The sequence below is a fragment of the Garra rufa genome, chromosome 9 (genome assembly GCF_049309525.1).
Source record: "Garra rufa chromosome 9, GarRuf1.0, whole genome shotgun sequence".
Taxonomy (NCBI): Eukaryota; Metazoa; Chordata; class Actinopteri; order Cypriniformes; family Cyprinidae; genus Garra; species Garra rufa.
In genome coordinates, this window is record NC_133369.1 from 24428409 (window position 1) to 24453217 (window position 24809).

The window sequence follows — 24809 nt, forward strand, 5'->3', positions numbered from 1 at the left end:
ACAAATAAACTAAACTACAGATCGTTTGACCACTGAGAACTGAAGTCACTGTTATTCGTTCAAATTCTTCCACGCTGGTCTATCTGTTATTGATTTATTGGCTGATCTTGATGTTGTTGTTTTCCACTTTGTATACTTGTATCGGATGATGGCCCAATCGGCTTTGCTCCTGGCAGTATGTTTGTGTGTGCGTGGCTTTGTGTTTGCATTTGCTTGTCTTGCTGACAAAGAACGCCATTCCAGGCTTTCATGATGTCGTGTCTTTTCAGGAGCTCGGTTAAGCGGTGTTGGTGCGACCTACGACAGCATGGATTACGAAGACGCCCATAATGGGGTAAAGGCATCTGAAGCTGCTCGTATTTGTTTGTTTCCATTCATTCTTGATGTTCTTAAAAGGAGCCTGCCTCTGGTTTGGTAACAGAGATGGCGTAATCACAGTTTCCACCATTATTACAAAACTAACTAGAGCAAGAGTTTTCAAGGGGTTTTCAGGGGGCCTCATGGGGGGAAGATTTCACAGAAAAAAGTGTGAACATTATTGTTCATTCATTAATTATTTTAATTATTATTTAAAAAGATTTAATAATATTTTTTATTAGTAGTAATATAATTTAGTATTTAATAATAATAAAATTAACTTTTTAATTATTTAATCATTTGATTTAATTTGATTTAATAAACTAATATTTTACTGATTATTGATTAATCATTTATTTTGGTTTCAGTTGTGCTTAAAAATCAGAGCATTTTAATAGAGAAAAAAGTGTTAGAAAAATTATTTAATTAAATATATTTTATTATAATAATTGCATTTTATTATAAAGTGTTATTTAATATAAAACAATTGATTTATTTTTTATTATTAAAGTTATTTAAATGAATATAATTATATTTTCCTGATAATTCAATGAATTGTGTGTTTTGGTTTTAGTACAAATTTAGCAAGTGCGCTTCGAAATCTGAGCATTTTCATAGAAAAAAACGTGTCAGAAAAATTATTTTATTAATTAAATTAAAATATTTTAATAAAATAATACAATAATGTATTTTTTTTATTAATAATATTGTTTGAATGAATAAAATTATATTTTCCTGATAGTACAGTGCACTTAAAAATCAGAGCATTTTCACAAAAAGTGTAGGAAAAATCATTTTATAAATAATTAAATATATTTTAATATAATAATGTAAATGTATTTTTTATCATTAAAGTTGTTTGAATGAATAAAATTTTATTTTCCGGATAATTCTATGAATTGTGTGTTATGGTTTTCGTACGAATTTAGCAAGTGCGCTTAGAAATATGAGCATTTTCATAGAAAAAAAAATGACAGAAAAATGATTTTATTAATTAATTTAATTAATATTTTAATAAAATAATACAATAAATGTATTTTTTATTATTAAAGTTATTTAAATGAATACAATTATTTTTTCCTAATAATCAATTAATCATTTATTTGGTTTTAGTACAAATTTAGTACAGTATGCTTATGAGTCTGAGCATTTTCATAGAAAAAAATAAAAATTATTTTATTAATTTATTCATTAAATTAATATATTTTAATATAATAATAACATTTTAATTATTATTAAATGTGTTATGTAATATAACACATTTAACTATAATTATCTATTTTTTATTATTAAAGTTATTTGAATGAATAAAATAATATTTTCCTGGTAATCGTTTAATCATTTATTGTGGTTTTAGTACAAATTTAGTACAGTGCGCTTAAAAATCTGAACGTTTTTCACAGAAAAAAAGGTGTAAGAAGAATTATTTTATTAATTAATTTAATGTATTTTAATATAATAATAGCAATTTATTGTTATTAAATGTTTTTTTTATATAATAAATCTGACTATAATGATATTAAAGTTAGAATTAAAATTATTTGACTTATTAAATTAATATATTTGATCAAATATTTGTATAATAATTGCAATTTATCATAATTAAATGTTGATAAAATACATTTAACTATAATTATGTAGGCCTATTTTTATTATTAAAGTTATTTGAATGACTAAAATAATATTTTCCTGATAATGAGTTTATCATTTATTTTGGTTTTAGTACAAATTTAGCACAGTGCGCTTAGAAATCTGAATATTTTTACGGAGGACAAAAAAGTGTAGGAAAAATGAATGAATTAATTAAATTTATATATATATATATATATATTATTAAAGTATTTGAATGAATAAAATAATGTTTTCCTCATAATGGATTTATTTTGGCTTTGGTACAAATTTAGTAAAATGTGCTTGGGAATTGCTTTTTGTTTAATAATTAATTTGATTAATATACTTATTTTAATACAATAATTGCAATTTATTATTATTATTATTTTTAATAATATTTTTTTTTTGTTACATTTATTAATTCATAAATGCTAATTTAATTTTTAAATACTTTTTATAATACAACACTATTTTATGTTCACATGACTCAATTACTGCAACATGGTAGATTCAGGGTAATAAAATGTTTTTTTTTATTGTGGTATTAGATCAAAGTCACATCAGATTAAAGACAATAAATGGACTAACACACAGAGACATACACCGTCAGACATTACAGCTGCTGAGACGCAAATGTTTCTGGATACTTCATAAAATCAGGAATGCGCTGTAGAAGGTGGGGCGGCACAGCTGACTCGTTTCTGAGTGTCTTTTGCCATGACTTACACTCCTCCACATTCTCACCAACCCGAAGGGGGTCTGACCTTTCTGAGGGGGTCTAGCAAAGTCTGGGCCGTGCAACGGCAAAAAAATAGCAGAGATATGAGATGCTATTATTGACCTTCTCTGTAGTCACTCCTTCTGTTTTCCGCCAGTAGATGGCAACAAGTGACGTGTATGAATGAGTCACTGAATCATTAATTCAGCGGTTTTGTTTAAAAACACTAATTCATTCAGGAACAAAATCCCACTGGGTGTGTTGCTCCGACATAATGTTGATCAGTTTAGACTTTGCTTGTATCTGTCTCAGCTTAAAGAGATAGCTCACATAAAAAATAACATTTTGTCATTATTTATTCACCCTCATGTTGTTCTAAACCTGTATGACTTGCTATCTGACACTGACATAAGGGCGAGTAAATGATGACCATATTAATTTTTGACCAAACTATAAATGTTTAGTAAACAGATGCACTTTTTATCTGAGATGAAAACGTTTGCACAGAGAAAACGCTAGCTCGATTTGTGCTCGTAGCCTTCGTCACAATTGCTTGTTTGTTTCTACTCAGATAAACACACTTGGTCTTTTGAATGGCTGGAGTTGGGCTTGCGCAGGGATTTTCAGCTTCTTTCCACTGAGTTGTTATTGCACAACAGCGACAGAGGAAATTTGTTCTCAGCCGCTCTCACAGTAGAACACTGTTACATTTACAGCCAGTGGCCAAGAGTCATTGGACTGGTTTATGGAATATTCCCCTGATTGAATTTAAGTTTATCAACAGGTAGAAAGAAATAGAAATATGATCACCGTTATGCCTGTATTATCTTGTGTGAAAGAATGCACTTCATTTAGGTGCTGGAGTATGAATATTCATTCACTCTCCTCTGTGTTAAAGGTTCGTCTTGGCTCCCTGAGCTCTGGTTCAGAGCATGAATGTTTTAGTTTAGCCTCAAGTCAGAATAATTTGTGGCAGCTACTCAATGTTTTCAATTCTTCTCCTTTAATTAGAAATGATCACATATTGGCAGCATAATGTTATATGTAGCGTTTAATACTTGTTAAGGGCTTTCTTTTTAACCCATGATCATTTTTGTTGTTTTGGAAAGGGCTGTTCTTCTTTTATTAGGTATTGTGTGACATATTGGCTGTGATACTTTCTTGTGCTTCTTTAACAGAACTTTATCCTCTTTAACAAAATTGTTTTTACATTTTCTCTCTGTCGAATAGCCGTGCACCGGGCCATCAGTTTTATTGTCCTGTAATGAAACCGTTAATTTTGTCACTCAGTCTACTAACATGAAACATTGTTTTATAAGATTATGTCTATTAACGCTTTCCTCGTCTCATCTTTGTCTCTCCACAGCGCGGGCTGTCAGGTGCTCAAGGGGCAAATCCAGCCATGAACATAATTGGAGCAGAGGATGAAGATTTTGAGAATGACGAACAACCTGTGAGTGATACATTAGCTCTGAACTAGTTTGGATGATTCTTTTATAATCTTTGAGGGAGAAATATTTGGAATAATTAATTTGCAGTTGTATATCTAATTTAAACAGATAAGTAATTGGAAATAAATTTAATGTATCACGGTTTTAGGTCACGGTTTTCGGTTCTGTACGGTTCTTGTTTTTATTTTTTTTATTTTAATCTTTAACACTCCAGAAGTTTGTTTTGGCATATGAAATGTAGCTTGATTGTCCACAATTTAGGATACATTATTAAAAAAAAAAGTTTTATCATGTAATCATGCACAAACTGAATTGGACTTGACTTTAAGCACATTATTGAGACCATCTCTGAGGAAAGCTAGGGGAGATTTGATACAGCAATAGAGAAGACATTGATGACATGCGTTTCATTTATTTGGCAAAAACAGGACAATGTGTATCTCCACAGGAATTTATGTGCCTTTTTGACACATAAAGATTGAACTGAAGAATTAATTTGCATGTCTACCAACACACTGGTGTGATGTCTTCTCAGATGAACTGACAAATTAGAAGTGTTGCTGTTAGCATATTATATGCATTTTCCACAATGCTTGCACACAGTCTCAGTTCGATCTATTCTTTTATTCCCGTCTTCATCATAGGTAACATGAAATCCAAAATGTTCCCACACATCTGACCTGGCTAAGGGGCCGTTCACATGAAGCGTCTTTTGCGCACTCAAGTTTGTTATTTCAAATGTAGACGCGCGGTATGCGCGCTCGTAATGGAAGCGACGCGGTGCGACACGCTCATTTTTTCCAGGCGCATCCGCGCCGCATCGAGATAAAAACATCTTTTCAAAATTCCGCGAGCTCACCGCAGGCCATGTGACATGAACCAACCAATCAGCTTCATCCTTTCCTTTAATAAAATTGAAAGCACAGCCAAGTTGGATGAACAGCGTATCATAGCTGGCGCATCCTCCAACTCCGGGCAGCCTTCCTTATCTCTCCCACTTGCCATTTCTACACGTGACGTAACCTGCAGCACTCCACTTTTACTGTCTCTATGTCTACACACACCTCTTATTTCACGCAAAAAGGACACTCACGAGGCTACATTGCGCATGTGTTGAACCGTGCGACGCACACGCGCACCGAACCGAGACAAGCGAACCGAACGGTTCGGTTGTTTTTCATGTACCGTGCCACCCCTAATATATATTATATTATATTATATTATATTATATTATATTATATTATATTATATTATATTATATTATATTATATTATATTATATTATATTATATTATATTATATTATATTATATCATATTATAAATTTCTTCAAGGTAAAAAAAAAACTTTCAACTAATGCTGTTAAAATTAGAGTCGGTTACTATAATATAGAATGTAAAAATTAACTGATTTGTATACAAATCCTTAAAGGAACACTTTTGAAAATAGGCTCATTCTCCAACTCCCCCCCCGAGTTAATAAGTTGAGTTTTACCTTTTTGAAATCCATTCAGCCGTTCTCCTGTTCTGGCTATATCACTTTTAGCATAGCTTAGCATAGATCATTTGTCCTATTTAAAACTTGACTCTTCTACAGTTATATCGTGCACTAAGACCGATGGAAAATGTAAAGCTGTGATTTTCTAGGCTGATAAGATTAGGAACTACACTCCCATTCTGGCATAATAGTCAAGGAAGTTTGCTGCCATAATATGGACGCAGCAGGCGCAGTAATATCACACAGCGCTTGAAATTAGTTCCCAGCTACGTAACTTCCAACGAGGAACGCTCCCTGTGCATACAGTTGGTCACGCTGTGCTGCGATTTGCTGCGTGATATTACTGCGCCTGCTTCGGCCATGTTATGGCAGCAAACCGGAATGGGAGTGTAGTTCCTAATCTTATCGGCCTAGAAAATCGCAGCTTTACATTTTCCTCCAATCTTAGTACACAATATAACTGCAGAAGAGTCAAGTTTTAAATAGGACAAATATCGAAACTCGTTGGTCATTTTTGAACGCGATGCTATTGGTCTCATAGGATTCAGTGATCTATGCTAAGCTATGCTAAAAGTGATATCGCCAGAACAGGAGAACGGCTGAATGGATTTCAAAATGGTAAAAATCAACTTATTAACTCGGGGGGAGTTGGAGAATGAGCCTATTTCCAAAAAATGTAGAGTGTTCCTTTAAATTACCAGTTTTTATAGTAATAAAGTTAAAATAATTACACAACCAGTCAGAAGTTTTTGAACGGTAAGATTTTTTAATGTTTTTTTTTTTTTTTTCACTTTGTAAAAACTGGGTCGGTACTTCTGCAACAATGTAGGACGATTTTGAAATTGGAGGAGAAAATGAGATGGTAGTTTTTTGACATACTTTAACTGTCTTGAACCGGAATACACAGAGTAAACACAGAGCTAGAATGAGACAAGCATTCAAGAACAAAAAGTATATAAATTGTCTTTTTTTTTTTAATAACCAATTGTTTCGCTAGATAAGACCATTCTTACATGGCTGTGATCATTTAGAGCCCTTTAAGCTGCATTTAAACTGCATTTTGAAGTTCAAACTCACAGGCACCATATAAGTTCACTATAAGGAGGGAAATCATGAAGTGTTTTCCTCAAAAAACATAATTTCTTTATGACTGAAGAAAGAAAGACATGAACATCTTTGATGAACTTCCCCTTTAACTGAAAACAAGCTAGACTAATCGATTCTTGGGATTGAGTATCAATATCGTTTCTTTTTTTTTTCCCCAGTCCTAGTAGCACAGAATCGGCAAAAATACAATGCGATCATTTGTGAAAGTATTCAATGAAAATGCTATTGCTATACTAAAACATTTGGTTACAGCATTTATCAACACAATTCTGTGTATATGTAGTGATTATATACACTACTATTCAAAAGTGCTTTTTTTTAATTGGAAGAAAATGAATAATTTCCAGTAAGGGTGCATTAAACTGTTAAAAAGTGATAGTAAAGAAATGTAAAATGGTTAAAAAAGTGTAATTAAATGAATGCTATTCTTTAAACTTGCAATTCATCAAATTATCCTGAACAAAAATCCAGATTTTCTCCAAAATATTAAGCAGCAAAACAGTTTTCAGCATTGATAGTAATAAATGTTGCCTGAGCAGCAAATTAACATATCAGAATGGTTTCTGAAGGATCATGTGACACCGAAGCCTGGAGTAATGACTGACTGATAAAATCAAGAATGAATGAAATTTGATTACACTTACAATAACATACATTAACAGTTATTTGACTTTTTTCCTCAGATGGTGGATGATCAGTGCAGTCACTTCAACAGTATTGAGCTGTTGAAGTCCAGGCCCACCCACCTACTGGTCTTCATTCATCATGTCATGTTACAGTTTGACACTGCTCCTGTGGTAAGAACTTGAACGATGTGGGCCTGTTTATTTTTGTCAGTGCGCATGCATGCTTTTACTTTAGTATGTGAGGCTCAGTGTGTTTTTTACATTATCTCTTGTTCAGCTATGAATGTTGTATGTGTTTGGGGAGTGGGCGGGGTGTCATGTATGCAGATAAAGCCCTTTTCTTGTGATTTAAAGCATGAGTATTTCTTCCTTTATTTGGCATGCAGCCAATGTGATCTACCCCAGGTACCGTCTCCCAAATCCCAAATCCTTCATCTCTTTCTTAATTTAACCTCAAAACTGTTCAAATCTCACAGATGATGTCAATTATTTAGAGCATAACCTTTCATTAAATTTTAATTAGTGATATCTATGGTAAAGGGAAAAAAACACCATGGTGGACGTATTTAATATATTATTGAGTTTGACAAGTTGTTTGCTTTCAAATCCAACAGGTACTATGTTGTGTTCATTCATTTTAGATTGGTCAATTTGTCCCTGTCATCCCTCCTAATGCTATTTTCTCACTGGTCAGCAAGTGCTCTGAAAAACTCTGAAATTTCAAAATGTTTAGTTGCCTCTCCATTCAGTCAATAAAGCTCACATATAGGTTAACATAGCACCTCTATTCTTGGTTTCTAAATCTGTCAGTTTTGTTACACTTGTCTTTCTTTAATCTCCCTCACTCGATCTCTTTCTCTCTCTCTCTTTCTTTTCCCCTTGTCTTAGCTATGCTACCTTCATGCTGACCTCTTCAAGAACTTCAATGCCAAAGACACCAAGAAGCACTTTGGGGAATTCTACAACACTTTCCTGGAAAAAGGAGCGGTATGTGAACAAGAAGAGTTTTAGACATTTGGCTGTCAAGTTTGTTTATCACTTTACAAGTCTGCCTCTTTGTTCTGTCACACTTTGCAGTCCACCCCTCGTTTTATTGTCTGTTTTTTGTTAGACCCCCTAAAGGAATGCTGGGGATTTTTTTAAGTTGTATTTTATTTATCACACAGGTGATCTGCTGTCTGTCAATCTCATCTTTGAGCTCTTTTTCTTTCAACGTGAACAGGCTTTCTAATGTTTTAGTGTACTGTTTTCTGAAATAATGAAGCAGATTAATATGAAAATACACATACAAATATATACACTACCAGTCAAAAGTTTTTGAACAGTAAGATTTTTTTGTTTTTTATGTCTCTTTTGCTGACCAAGCCTGCATTTATTTCATCCGAAATACAGCAAAAAACAGTAATATTGCAAATTTTTGTACTATTTAAAATAACTTTCTATTTGCTTTCTGTTTTAATATATTTTAAAATGTAATTTAGGAAAGGAGGTGAAGTGAGGCCAAGTATGGTGACCCATACTAGGAATTTGTGCTCTGCATTTAACCCATCCAAGTGCACACACACAGTAGTGAACACACACCCGGAGCAGTGGGGGATCGGTGCCTTACTCAAGGGACTCACCTCATTCGTGGTATTGAGGGTGGAGAGAGTGCTGGTTATTCACCTTCCCCACCGACAATCCCTGCCGGACCTGAGACTCGAACCCGCAACCTTTGGGTTACAAGTCCAGCTCTCTAACCATTAGGCCACGGCTGCCCCCCCATGTGATTTATCCCTGTGCTTTATCCCTGTGCTTTCAAAGAAGCATATTAAATGATTTCTGAAGGATCATGGAGTAATGATACAAAAAATGTAGCTTTTGATCACAGGAATAAATTACATTTATTTTATAAATTACAGTTATTTTGAATAGTAAAAATATTTCAGCATTTTACTATATTTTCTCTTCTTTGGCTGAACAAATGCAGGCTTGGTGAGCAGAAGAGACTTACTGTTCACATATTTTTGCAATGGTAGTTGATGCATAACCCTCACATGTCCATGGATGGCTTTTTATCAGTAAGGGTTTTTAATAGATTAGTCATAAAAACTGAACGGGTTTATAAAAACTAAATGTATTAAATACTAACCCCCAGTTTCACAGACTAGGCTTAAGGTTAGTCCCAGACTAAAATGCATGTTTGAGCTGCCTCAACTGAAAATATCTTGCTTATTTCTCAAGATGCACTCCTGCAACATTTTCTTCTAAGGCATTTTAATGAAACTGCTTAAATATCTTAATTTAACTAAGACTTAGTCCTGGCTTAAGCCAAGCCCTGTCTGTGAAACCGTGCCTTAATGTGCTAAATGTGAATAGTAATTATAAAGTAATTAACAGAAAGCTGTTTAAAATGATTTTAGACAAAATACAGTTGTGTCTGAGTTTGAAATGCGCATTAAAATGACTTAGATCCTTGTCAACTTGGGCTGTTTTTGATTATAGTAATGTGCTGTAACGGGTGAGATTTATGTTTCTTTCTGAGTGTCATTAGATGTCATTTTCTTTCTTTCTTTCAGTTTCATGTGATATATCAGGTCATTGCCCCATTTGTCTATTTCTCCCTCAATCCGTCTCTGTTTAGACTTGAAGTTTTTGTCTTTTCCCTCCAGTCAGTCTGCCTCCCCCTTCTGTCCAATGTAACTTTTTTTCTCTGAGTACTTTATCCCTCTTTTAGACATGTTCTCTTTCTCTGTCTCTCATCTGCATCTGCAGCCTGACTTCCTGCTTGGGTCATGGGAATGACCTCCCCTGATGAATGGCTGCTTTTTCCCTTCCTTTTCGTGTTTTATTTTTATGTCGAGTCTTTCTTTTTCTTTTGAATATTTCTCTCTCTGTGCACATTTTTTGACTTGGCATTAAGGCCATGGAGGTGTGGACTGAGCTAAAAATTAAATGAAAGAAAGTAGTTCTCTGGTTATTTATATTGTTGTGACCTCTGGTGGTGTTGTACTGTATTACACATAACACTGGAGGACAATATAAAGCATTAACTTATATTATAATGTCCTCCAATTAAAATCTGGAGTTAATTGTAATTTGTTTATAATTATCCTTTATATATTTTGCTAATTATATGATTTATTTTGTTTTATTAAACTACTGGGTTAGTCAAACCAGCATTACAAATCCTTAAAGGGATAGTTCACCCAAGAATAAAAATTCTGTCATTAATTATTCACCCTCATGTCGTTCTAAACCCGTAAGACCTTTATTCATCTTCAGAACACAAATTAAGATATTTTTGATAACTGACCCTGCATAGACAGCAAGGCAACTGACATGTTTAAGGATCAGAAAGGTAATAAGAACATCCTTAAAATAGTCCATGTCACATCAGTGGTTCAACGTAATTTTATGAAGCTACGAGAATAATTTTTGTGCACAAAGAAAGTCATTTTGTTTTTTTTGCACGCAAAGTATTCTCATAATTCATAAAATTAAGGTTGGTCTTTACTACCTTTTCGGACCTTGAATGAGTTGTGTTGCTGTCTATACAGGGTCAGAAAGCTCTCGAATTTCATCAAAAATATCTTAATTTGTGTTCTGAAGATGAACTAAGGTAATACAGGGACGACATGAGGGTAATTAATGATCATTTTTGAGTAAACTAACCCTTTAATGCTGCGTCCTGATTTGGTCCTGTCAAGGTTTTGGATTGAAGTATTTTCAACACATTCCTTCTCTCTTCCAGATTCTCAAAGTACCTGTGCCAAATCACATAGCCTCTGAACTGGGTGAGTGAATTTCTGTCTAAATCAGATTACTGTACTTAAAGGGATCATGAACTGCCCTTTTTATTATTTTGTACTGTTCTCTGAGGTCCCCTTATAATGTTATCAAGATTGTTACATCAGAAAACATGATTTAGAAGTAATAGGTTATTTTCTGTCCTGTTTTGACCCACCTAATCAGAACGCTCTGTTTAATAGGCATGGCAGATTGTAGACTCAAAAGTAAACGCCCACTGCTATGATTTGCTAACAGTTGTGTTTGTTGTGTATGTCTACATTCCTCATAGATGCTGCTATGATTTAGGTCAAAACACATAAATATTCAGAACATATCAAACAATCTGTAATAACAAACAAAACAATAGTGACTATGTAATATAAACAGTTACTCACACTTGTGTGTTTCGACATTACTGATGGATTCAATATAGCCGGCACAGCATTGGCTTTTAGTTTTAATCTTTCTGAAAATCCTGTGTCAAATTGTTCCTTGTTTGTGAACGAATCCATGGTAAAATGAATTGAACACAGGGCCAAGTTCTTACTGACGTGGTCTTGATTAAATTTCTAAACTTTAATTTAACTTCATTAAACTAACTTAATTAAAAACAAGGTTCATCCACTTTTTCCTAACGTTGGGATCAGAAGGAAGGCAGTGCAAAGGCTGTGTTTTTCCACAACTTGGCATTGCACAGCGTCTTGTTGTGTTCCAAGCCATCTTTGTCATTTGGTTTCTATGTAGACCAGCGTTTGCCTCTCTCGTTATTTACACTACATGTGTGAATGGGTGGGCGTGGCTAACAGGCAGTGATGTAGAAGCTGGCATTGATTTTCTTCTGCGGAGGCGGTGTTTAGCCACACTATTACATAACAGAGTGGTACATTCCACAACCTGTCATTTTGGCAGATTTGCTTCAATATAAGCTGTTTTTAGACTAATGAGAAAGTTTTGAGTTCTGAAACTTACAGGATGTTTTTAGCGAAATGACCTCTTATATGTTAAAAGATTAAGGGATTTTTGGTTTCTCATTTCATGACCCCTTTAATGTTGATGTTGTATTATTGCTGTTGTTACTTTATATAAAATTAATTTATCTCTCTTATTGTGGTCTTTCAGATCGCACACGTCCAGAATTGATCAGTGAAGAACAACAAAAACGCTTTGCTAATGAAATACAGTTCATGCAAAGTCCAGAGATACTGAGGCAGCTGGATGACTTCAGGTAAGTCACGGTCCCGCAAGTGTATTTCAAAATCTACCAAAAGCAGCGCAAATTATTGCCTGCTTTAAAGGAACACTCCACTTTTTTTGGAAATAGGGTCATTCTCCAACTCCCCTCGAGTTAATAATTTGAGTTTTACCGTTTTGAAATCCATTCAGCCGTTCTCCTGTTCTGCCGATATCACTTTTAGCATAGCTTAGCATAGATCATTGAATCCTATGAGACCGGTATAGCATCGCGTTCAAAAATGACCAGCGAGTTTCGGTATTTGTCCTATTTAAAACTTGACTCTTTTGTAGTTATATCGTGTACTAAGACCAGCGGAAAATGTAAAGCTGCGATTTTCTAGGCCGATAAGATTAGGAACTACACTCCCATTCCGGCGTAATAGTCAAGGAAGTTTGCTGTCGTAACACGGCCGAAGCAGGCGCAGTAATATCACGCAGCACATGTGGAAATGCTAGCTTCCGTCAACATATCCAGCGTGACCAACTGTATGCACAGGGAGCGTTCCTTGTTGGAAGTTGCCTAGCTGGGAACTAATTTCAAGCGCTGCGTGATATTACTGCGCCTGCTGCGTCCATATTATGGCAGCAAACTTCCTTGAATATTACACCAGAATAGGAGTGTAGTTCCTAATCTTATCGGCCTAGAAAATCACAGCTTTACATTTTTCACCAGTCTTAGTACACAATATAACTACAGAAGAGTCAAGTTTTAAATAGGACAAATATCGAAACTCGCTGGTTATTTTTGAATGTGATGCTATTGGTCTCATAGGATTCAATGATCTATGCTAAGCTATGCTAAAGGTGATATCGCCAGAACAGGAGAACAGCAGAATGGATTTCAAGACGGTGAAATTCAACTTATTAACTCGGGGGGGGGGGGGGGGGGGGGAGTTGGAGAATGAGCCTATTTCCAAAAAAGTGGAGTGTCCCTTTAAGACTTTAAATAATGGCGCAAATACCAATAAACTGACGAGCACAAATGTTAGTAAATCACGTTGTGTGATTCATTTTAATAATCTCTTTCCATAAATTTTGCATCTGAAAGGGAAACTTCTACAAATGCATATTCAGTAAGGTCAGGCATAGGACTGCGACGATTCCTCAATTAGTAATTCATTTTAAAGACTGTTGTTCACTTAGCTCTATTTTTATTACGACAAAAAAATTATCGTTATTATCAGATTACTCGATTAATCGTCAGAATAATTGACAGTTTACTCGATTACTGAAATAATCGTTAGATAATTCTTCACTGTGCATCTTTAGTAAATCGTGACTGTACTATTTAAACGCCAAAAGACGGTTTGTGCTGGCGCAAGCTCTTAGTAAATCTGGCCCTAAATATCAGGTCCTGGCAACAAGCACTTATCTATCCCTGGTACTCGATTACCATAGCTATCTACCTGTCATTGTTTCCCACATTAGGCAGAAGAGGATGATGGGAATGACTCCCAATGAGCGTGAACTAAATGATGTGGAATCCCATCGTCCAACCGACCGCATCCCCATGGAGATGAAGGAGAAGGCAAAAGCTGAATACATGCTGGAAAAGATGGTTGAGTCCAAGTAAGAACTGTTATTATAATAAAATTGGTATTAATGCAACCCTAGTTTTGGTGGAATTAGCCCATCTGTTACGGTCAGTTTACAGGGTGCCGCTTTTCTCTTTGATTCTCATGTCATGGTTGAGAGAGAACCAGCAGGTGCTCTAGTCTTGTCGGAAACACTGAGCCAGACCTTTGCCTTTTGCTGCCCTCCGCAGTGCCTAACCTATAATCCAAGCTTGATTTCTAACTGTCTGCTGTGTGATTTTTGTGGTGCCCTGCTGAGTCAAACACCATCTATGCAGTGGGGAAGAGGATCGCAAACACTTCTCCCTCTCGATTCGCTTAGACAGAACACAGCTATTGTCAAATCTGCATTCACGGCGGATCAGAACCCCCGAGTCTCTGTCGATATTCGCTCACCGGCTGCTAAGTGATGCCTATTGAATGTGTCATACTGCACAGGATCTTCTTGCTGCTGGGCTGTTTGACCCCTTGCAGTGAGTTCTATAATGGCAGTATCAGAATTCACTCCACTCACTGGTGTGCTTTATATGCAGTTCAATTAACTCTGAGGATCAGCTGACGTATCCATTGAAATTTCATTCTTGGCTCTGAAATTGTTCTTTTTGTTGTGGATAGGGCCTGTCTTTGCTCAAAGTAATGCAGTTCAGTCACCTTTAAAAAAAACGTAAGGCAAAAGTTAAATGGTTGTTTACCTAAAATGGACATATAAACCAACATACAATAGCAGTCAAAAGTTTTTGAACAGTAAGGTTTTTAATGTTTTTTAAAGAAGTCTCTTCTGCTCACCAAGTCTGGATTTATTTGATCCAAAGTACAGCGAAAAAAGTAAAAATTTCGTCTCACTTTTACTATTTAAAATAGCTTATTTTTATTTTATTTTAAAATGTAATTTATTCCTGTGATTTAAAAGCTGATTATTTGTCTTTTGTGAAAAACAGATATTTAGGAGATAATTAGTACAATGACCAGGCTGCTCTTTCCCAGAACAAAACATATTACATATTTCATAAATTCACTTTTAAAATGATTGATTTTAGATTTTAGTGATTTCTATATTTATTTAGTTAATTTATACCACAGTTTAGGAACTGTAATATTTCAGTAACATTTTCAGTAATAAATAAATTAAGCATTTTATTTAGCAAGGACACATTTAAAATTTAACTGTCAGACGTGACAGTATTTATATTTATAATGTTACAAAAGATTTCTGTTTCAGATTGCTGTTTTTTTTTCATCACAGAACAATATTACTCTTTTTAATGTATTTTTGAACAAACAAATACGAATATCTGCAATTTATCAGCATTATATGGACATTAATTATCAGTGTATCAGACAGAATTTTAATACCAGTACATTTCTGTTTTTGATTCATAATTGTTTTCTTGTGCTCCACAGAAAAAGTCATATAAATGATGTGAGTAGGGCCCTATGAAATCTGTTTTATTTTTTCCCGAATTCTGTTTTTTTCCAGATTCTGTTTTAATTTGTAATTCCGTTCTCAGTTGTAATTTTTCTAGACTCTTTTGATGATTAAATTTAAGATAAAAAATATTTAAAAAAAGATAATAATTGAGAAAGCATTTCTCATTAATTCTTATTAAATCATGAAAATTACACAATTTAACAGCAATGTATAAAAAGTTTAACAAAAATGTAATTTGTAAGGGCCTATGAAATATGCTCCAAATTTTTTCCCCTGAAATTCAGTTCCATTTTAATGATTTCATTCTTTTTTCATAATCAAAAGCATGCCTAATTAATTGATTTTTTTTTTTTTTTTTTTTATATAATTTTATTTATTTATTTATTTATTTTTTTCCAGAAATAATGTGTTGTGTATTTACATTTTTTCTGTTTTTTTTTTTATCTGGAAAAAAAACAAAAAACACAATTCTAGTAAATATTCCAGAACATAAAATAATGTTTTAATAATGCTATTATTATTAGTAGTAGTCCTATCATTACTTTAAGTAACACATTTTTGTCACAGTTTCTTTAAGTTAAACCAAACTTTTATTTTGAAGGGTTGATATGAAGACCTTTAAGTTTCTGTCTGTATATGGTATGATGATAGTTATTCTCAAAAGTAATGGTAAAATGCTCATGAAGTGAATCTCAGAGCATTTCTGATGTTCATATGTGTACGTACTCATATATTGAGGCAGCAGAAGCTGAAAACACCTTGAGCATGACGCGCTTTAGTATGTGTGTAGTGAACAAAACTGTGCATCTGCACTTTATTCATTCACACAGAGACATACAGAACATACAGGATTCAAATTTAAACATACACTAGTTTACATACACTAGTCTATATCAGGTTTTGATAAGTGTACTGACCTACTATTGATTTATTCATATCAAATTGGGCAAATTCCATGACATTCTGTGGTATACAGAAAATTATGTTTATGGATTATATTTTTAGAGTTAAAAAATGACAGAATCTTCAATTGTTAGTTCATCACAAAGAGTCGATGAGTGCAGTAGATTCACATTAGAGGGTGAACGTGGGGCAGTAAGCATTAAATTTTACCCCACAGAAAGTGAGGACCCCCATGCAGGAAGTGGGACAGGAGGAGACTGCTGAGCCTTTTGCCTCCACTCTGCCAATCTGGATACAGTTCATTATTTTTACACAAAGAAAGCCAGCATGGATAAACTGGTGCTCACTGCACACTATACAGTAAAAGAACCACACATGCCCCTCTGTTGAAAGGTTTATCCTGTGGATCCAGTGTGGACCATAAGTATAGTTTCTATCTACGTATATGAAAACAACAATATATACTGCATATAGGACGGTTCAAAGGTTAGGTGTCTAGAAGATATTTAAAAAAAAAATACTTTTGAAATAAGTTCCTTGTAAGCTCACAGTGGCTGCATTTTTTAAATCATAAGTAGAGTACAAATATGAATATTGTGAAATGTTATAACAGTGTTTTCTATTTTAATATATTTTAAAATGTTATGTATTCTTGTGTTGGCAAAGCCATTTTTTCAGCAGCCTTTAGTAATAATTAAGTAGAGTTCATCAAACTGTGATCACTTTTGATAAAAAGTCTTAGAGTCATTTGTTCAGGATTTAGATGCTCAGAATGTAGCCAGACAGAATAACATATTGTTTTTGCATTATTTTGCTTTATATATCAACATTTGATTCAGATTCCATTTGTTTTAGTGCTCAGCAATCATGAATCCTGCAGTCCGAGGTGGTTTGGACGCTCTGCCTAGGCACACCCTTTCTTTCTATTAAAAACACACCATGTTACTTGAAGTCTGTCCTATTAATCTCAAAGAAAGAAGTGGTGGCAAAGAGAGAGGAAGTGGTAGAGAGAGGATGGAGTCAAAAGTGCCACGCTGGCAGGAAGTCTCCGCTCTCTACTCTCTGGCTCTCTGCCAGAGAGAATGATGAAATGGGGGATGAGGCAGGGGTCAGGTTTGAGGCTGACAGAGAGAGGAAAAGAGAGTGAGGGACAAAAGCTGGTTTGCAGTGAGACAGGATAGTTAATATAAGCTAGACTGACCAGGGTAAAGTGACATTGTCAAGATATAATAGCTGCATGGACAAAAACATGCATGCAAGACACTGTGTCTCACACATTCAGTGGCATTATTACAGACATAATATGTCCTCAGAGACTTCACACTGATTCTTTTGATGTCTAATGGTCTCAATATGTGTATTCAGTCTTTATTTGCACTCACACAATCGTCCTCTGTTTTCCCAAACACTGTCCGCTTCCTCTTGCAGTTTTTTTTGCTCCCTCATTCATTCTCCTCCCTCAGTAAAACAGTAATGACCTCACTCACAAACACTCTCATTGGCTGCATTTGTAATCTTAGAGGCAGATCAAGGTTTTTGATTGGCCAGGCGCTGGGGATTCCTTATCACACTCCTCCTTTTTATTATCATAGGGAAAACCTAAGTATCCGATTTCCATGTTCTTGCATGCCGGTTGCATCAGGCAAAAACACAGTTAAATAGCAAGTTCCACCACCGGAGCACTTCGCTTGCTTCTGGACATCGCCGTAGGACAACCTCAGTGCCTTAGGAGAGTGCCATCATAGTTTTTGCAGTTTGAGAAGATAGTGTAGATCAGACTTCTAGGTTTGCAAGAAAACATTTCATTGCATTGTTTTGTATTTAAAAATTTTTGCTTGAGTGTGCAGTTTTTGATGCACCAACATTTTTTTTAGATTTTTTTTTTTTTTTTTTTAGTTTACTTTATTTCATTTGCAAGTGACAGAATATGTTCATTAGTTTGAATACTGCAAACAACACAACAGTTACTGTCATTTTGAGTCAGGAAAAGCTTGAACGCTTCAGATTCCATCGTCCTAAAACAGAGTTAAAAACCGGTCGAGAACGAGGAAGAAAAAATGTTACTTAACTTTAAGCGGTGAGTCCTTTAGACCAGCGTTGTGCTGCAGTTTTCCTTTGATATCCCTCTGATTATTTCTGTTTCGCTTTTTGCAGCCCCTCAATTGTTGCAGACAAGGACAAAAGGTAAGTTGTCTTTTTTCTTTATCTTCTTTTCTTTTTTAAGTGCATGTCTTTTTTCTATATGATAGTTGTTGTATTATAGATTGATGTGTATTTTTGTGTATTTGTAACTTTTTTATCATTGAAGTCATTAAACTGACTTTTATGTAGTTGTAAAACCCATCTTTTCAAATGCAAATTTTGTTTTTGTGAAGATATCAGTCATTCCTAACAGTTTATGTTATTTGGTTGGTTTGATTATATTGCTAAGAAATGCAATATAAGCATGTATTATGAAAAAAACTGTGCACAGTGTGTCCGTGAGAGAGGCTGTTAGTGGATACTTGCAGCTGTTGCATTTTTTTCATTTTGTCATGCACAGCTGTATCACTTAATCCATGTGTGCATGAGACAATGGACATGCACATGTGCACAGTCTCCTCCTCCAGACTTCTGTCCCTCCCTTTTCTAGTCCTCCGCCCTCTCCTGCTTCTCTTTCTCCTCCTTTACTGGAGAATCTGGTGTTCTTTTAAAGTATAGAAAATGGCTTGATGCCAATTTAAAATCCCCACTGAGGTACTTCGACAATTTGATAGCACACAAGGGGGTTACACTGACTAGTCACAATTCATATGACCTCAGTTGCACTTTTTCAGTACATGCAAAAGGAAAATACCTCTGTACACAAACTGTGCCTCCTTGCACTTCATTGCCATTCATTGCATTTTTTTGTATAGTGAACTTTGAGGGCTAAAAATATACACTACTATACAAAAGTTTGGGGTCAATAAGAAATGAATACTTTTTTCAGCAAGATGCATTAATTCAACACTTTAATTGCATTAATGCAAAAATATTTAACGGTTTTCACCAAATCAGCATATTATAGAATGAGCAGCTTTAATAAATAAATTTTAATAATATTTTACAATTTAACTTTTTTTACTTCATTTTTGGTTAAATAAATGCATGTTTGATGAGCATGTAAGACCCCAAATTTTTAAACCGTAATGTATTTCTATATATGATGTAATACAAATAAGGTGAATTTTTAGCACTTTGCATTCATAAAACATATCATAGGTGAATGTTGTAGACATCTGAGATGGTCTTTAGAAGTCTATTTAGAATACCAACATTTAACTTTAAACTTTAACTGAAACAACTTTATTAATCCCACAAGGGGCAATTTTCTAAACCTTACACCATGTCCTATTTATACGCGACGCGGCGACACACGTTTTTGTCCTGAGCGAAATTTTTATTTTAGAAACCGTTTCTATTGCCGCAATGTTGCGGCTGAAACAACAGCATTCAAACTAATGACAGTGATAATCTCAGGTACTGATTATGTGCTATATTCAAAGTTAAATGTGTCTAATGTGAGTTTGAATATCATATTGTGTGACATTTATAGCTATAGACATTTTTCCTGAATGCGGAAGTCACGCCTGACTCTTAACCTGAAAAATGCTTTGCATTTCCAGTCTCCAGTGTTTCTAGTCAAAGTAGCGTATATTCCGAGCTGTTAATCTAATGTTAAACCTATTAAAATGTTTTTAAAAAGAACATGGCTCTATAGCGCCATCACTTTGCAATGTTACAATGACCATCATTTGTCAGTCCCTTACTCCCTAAAGTTTAATGAGTGTGTAAATGACATGCCGACGTTAGCTACATTTGTGGCCAAAAGTTTTGAGAATTACATAAATATTGGAAATTGGAAAAGTTGCTGCTTAAGTTTTTATAATAGCAATTTGCATATACTCCAGAATGTTATGAAGAGTGATCAGATGAATTGCATAGTCCTTCTTTGCCATGAACATTAACTTTAATCCCGAAAAAAACTTTCCACTGCATTTCATTGCTGTCATTAAAGGACCTGCTGAGATCATTTCAGTAATCGTCTTGTTAACTCAGGTGAGAATGTTGACGAGCACAAGGCTGGAGATCATTATGTCAGGCTGATTGGGTTAGAATGGCAGACTTGACATGTTAAAAGGAGGGTGATGCTTGAAATCATTGTTCTTCCATTGTTAACCATGGTGACCTGCAAAGAAACGCGTGCAGCCATCATGGCTTCACAGGCAAGGATATTGTGGCTACTAAGATTGCACCTAAATCAACAATTTATAGGATCATCAAGAACTTCAAGGAAAGAGGTTCAATTCTTGTTAAGAAGGCTTCAGGGCGTCCAAGAAAGTCCAGCAAGCGCCAGGATCATCTCCTAAAGAGGATTCAGCTGTGGGATCGGAGTGCCACCAGTGCAGAGCTTGCTCAGGAATGGCAGCAGGCAGGTGTGAGCGCATCTGCACGCACAGTGAGGCCAAGACTTTTGGAAGATGGCCTGGTGTCAAGAAGGGCAGCAAAGAAGCCACTTCTCTCCAAAAAAAAAACATCAGGGACAGATTGATCTTCTGCAAAAAGTATGGCGAATGGACTGCTGAGGACTGGGGCAAAGTCATATTCTCCGATGAAGCCTCTTTCCGATTGTTTGGGGCATCTGGAAAAAGGCTTGTCCGGAGAAGAAAAGGTGAGCGCTACCATCAGTCCTGTGTCATGCCAACAGTAAAGCATCCTGAGACCATTCATGTGTGGGGTTGCTTCTCATCCGGGAGTGGGCTCACTCACAATTTTGCCCCAAAACACAGCTATGAATAAAGAATGGTACCAAAACACCCTCCAACAGCAACTTCTTCCAACAATCCAACAACAGTTTGGTGAAGAACAATGCACTTTCCAGCACGATGGAGAACCGTGCCATAAGGCAAAAGTGATAGCTAAGTGGCTCGGGGACCAAACGTTGAAATTTTGGGTCCATGGCCTGGAAACTCCCCAGATCTTAATCCCATTGAGAACTTGTGGTCAATCCTCAAGAGGCGGGTGGACAAACAAAAACCCACTAATTCTGACAAACTCCAAGAAGTGATTATGAAAGAATGGGTTGCTATCAGTCAGGATTTGGCCCAGAAGTTGATTGAGAGCATGCCCAGTCGAATTGCAGAGGTCCTGAAAAAGAAGGGCCAACACTGCAAATACTGACTCTTTGCATAAATGTCATGTAATTGTCGATAAAAGCCTTTGAAACGTATGAAGTGCTTGTAATTATATTTCAGTACATCACAGAAACAACTGAAACAAAGATCTAAAAGCAGTTTAGCAGCAAACTTTGTGAAAACTAATATGTGTGTCATTCTCAAAACTTTTGGCCACGACTGTACATTAAAAACAGATGGATGTTATTTGAATGGGTTCCTATCCTTAAGTTCTTAACCATGCATATTACTAATGAAAAATTACATTTTGATATATTTATAGTAGGAATTTTACAAAAAATCTTCATGGAACATGATCTTTACATAATATCCTGATGATTTTTGGCATAAAAGAAAAATCAATCATTTTGACCCATACAATGTATTTTTGGCTATTGCTACAAATATACCCCAGCGACTTAAGACTGATTTTGTGGTCCAGGGTCACATATAGGTTAAAACTGCTAGTGTTTTCCATGACAAAGATGGTATCAATCACTCAATCACTTATGTACATTTAATAATGTTAAAAAAGTTTAATATTTATGAATTAGATTATAAACTTATTCATTTAAGGCTGGAATACACTACACAACTTTTAAAATCTGAACAATTTTTTTAAACAATAGGCATCATACACTTGCCGACTTTGTAAACAGTGACAGAGGGAAAACTGGCCATCATACACTACACAACTGAGGATAATACACCAGCGTTCCGATCACAACAAACTCATGCAGAAACATGCACCTTGTTGCTAGGAAATGCATAACAAATGAAAACAATGTGTTCTAAAATCGGCTGAAAATATCAAACATGTTTGACATCCCCCAACTGGATAGAATCAAAGTCTGAAGCTAAAAAATCGGAGTCTGTGACCGTCATACACTACGCGATTTTCTATGGAATCTGTCAACTCAAATCTGCAGACTCGCTCTGACTTTCAGCAACTAGCCTCAACTTCTCCAGACTGTAAATCGGTGAAAATCGGGGAAAAAAATTGTGTAGTGTATTCCAAGCATTACTTGTCAGTGCAGTGCGCTTCCAAGTAAAGCCCGCCCACACAACCTTCTGATTGGCTGTGATATTTGATTGATTCTTTTGCGTCGCGTTGTCACGTCACATCTGATGCGGACACCCAAATTAATTGTCACTGGAATCTTGTCACATCCTGTGTAACCTAATTAGGACTGTTAAATAACTTGACTGACATGATTTTTTTTTTCTAAATTACATTGCTGAAGTAGTGCTGATGACACATTAAAGGGATAGTTCACCCAAAAATGAAAATTCTGTCATTAATTACTCACCCGCATGTCGTTCCAAACCCGTAAGACCTTTGTTAATCTTTAGAACACAAATTAAGATACTTTTGATGAAATGCAAGGGTCCTACTACGTTCAAGGTCCATGTGACATCAGTGGTTCAAACTTAATTTTATGAAGCTATGAGAATTTTATTTTTGTGCAAAAAACAAAAGCAAACTACTTTATTAAACAATTTTTCTCCTCATGCTAGCACTATATTAGAGCATACAATGATGTATGCGTGTGCTTTCCTCGGAACGTAAACAACTCATGCCAACTCAAGTATTCTCGTAGCTCCATAAAATTACAATTGAAACACAGATGTCAAATGAAACATTTTGTCGATATTCTTGGTAGCTTTCTGGACCTTGATCATGGAAAGACCCTTGCTGTCTATACAGAGTCAGAAAGCTCAGCAGAAGTATTTTAATTTGTGTTCAGAAGATAAACGAAGGTCCTAAGGGTTTGTAGCAGCATGAGGGTGAGTAATTAATGACAGAATTTAAATTTTTGGCTGAACTATACCTTTAAGAATGCACTAAGCAATTTTTGCCAAAAGTTGTTGATTTTTTAAACACCAAAACAAACATTCCCATAGCCCAACAGGACCTCGCTTCTATTTTGATATCTCCGCCCCACACGCACGTACACAACCCTGGCATAACAACAATTGCGGAAAGAAGTGAAGATGACACAATTATATTCAAACAAAAGCTAACACATAAGCAAAATCAACGTTACTTACCTATCAAAAAGAAACAATGCAACCTCAGTGTCCGATTACCACTGGAATGTTGCTCTGATATTTACACGGGTCCTACCTCCATTCTTTTCAATTTCTTGTTCCTCCAATATTTTCCTCTTCTTCTTTTTTTTTTTATCTGCCATCTCTCTCTATCAATAGTTGATCTGATAATATCCATCCTGTGCACTCAAATTGAATGCTCTCTTATCTCTATCATTACAAGACATGCCCCTATGTGTGAGGGCAACTTGGTCCGACACTGCGGTCAAAGGCGTTCTTCAAAAATTGCTTAGTGAAGCAGCTTTTCCCCACAAATTTCAATACTCTCTCTAACCATTTATGTTATTTTCTTTCTAAAGTAACTGCATCTTTGGAGCAGTGGCCCACTATATGAAGCACCTTGGCGTCAAGACCAGAGCGCTCGACAACAAGAAAGCCAAGTCAGGATGGCGGCCTTCTGTCCCTTCTGTGTTGAAGGTAAGATAATATTCTCCATAGTTCATTCCACAACATATTTTCTCCGATTTTCACTTTACAAAAGGAATTTGTGTTTTCTTGTCTAATAGTATTGTTTCTTTTTCTGCTGAACAGCCGTGGGGAGGCAACAGACCCAGCAAACCCATCAAACCGCCTGCATTCACCCGTATGTACTCAATACAATCGCTTCATCCCTCTCCCTTAGAAAACACGCCCTACTTACATCACACGCTCATTGACCAAACCTGTATTATTTCACTGTGCACATCGATTTGCATTCGACCATTTACACTAATTACCCATAACATCTCAGACACCTGCTAAGATCATTGAGACCAATGTACACAGAAACCAGAAGGCACTTCTGTAGCTTATAGTATGAAAAACATTCTGCATATATTCATTGAAATACCTACAAGATCAAAGATGGATGTAGAATTTAAAGGAACTTGTTTGTGTTGCTGTGTTTTCCTCTTGCAGATGATGGTAAGCAAACTAGATTGGACTTTGAAGGTATTATGGTCTGTTCTTTGTGTAGATTCTCTCCTCTTAGATGGTACATTCCCTTGCTAATCAAATCTAATGCACGTTTGCATGTTCCACTTCAAACACATTGTTTGTCTATAGTTTTCATTTCCTTGTCTATCTATTTAGCAAGTCTGATTTGGTTTTCTGGTTGAGGTGACTTTGGTTGTGATGTGTTTATAAAAAGTTTTATAATGCTTGCTTGAAAATCGTTTAATGACCCCAATGTTAGAATATACCACAGGTGATGTATTCACAAACAGATTTCAGATTGTGTGTGTTGTT

General features: G+C 35.3%; 1 protein-coding gene across 1 annotated transcript in view; it reads left to right on the top strand.

Annotated features, from left to right (window-relative positions):
• Positions 1-272: 272 nt before the first annotated feature.
• Positions 273-24809, top strand: part of arhgef1 (Rho guanine nucleotide exchange factor (GEF) 1) — a 41614-nt gene continuing 17077 nt past the window's right edge. The window contains exons 1-11 of the mRNA XM_073847792.1: positions 273-334; positions 4053-4139; positions 7423-7536; positions 8254-8352; positions 11099-11141; positions 12256-12361; positions 13798-13938; positions 18430-18459; positions 23882-23999; positions 24114-24165; positions 24480-24485. Coding sequence (XP_073703893.1) covers positions 308-334; positions 4053-4139; positions 7423-7536; positions 8254-8352; positions 11099-11141; positions 12256-12361; positions 13798-13938; positions 18430-18459; positions 23882-23999; positions 24114-24165; positions 24480-24485 — 823 coding nt within the window. The 5' untranslated portion in view covers positions 273-307. The remainder of the gene's footprint in view (positions 335-4052; positions 4140-7422; positions 7537-8253; positions 8353-11098; positions 11142-12255; positions 12362-13797; positions 13939-18429; positions 18460-23881; positions 24000-24113; positions 24166-24479; positions 24486-24809) is intronic.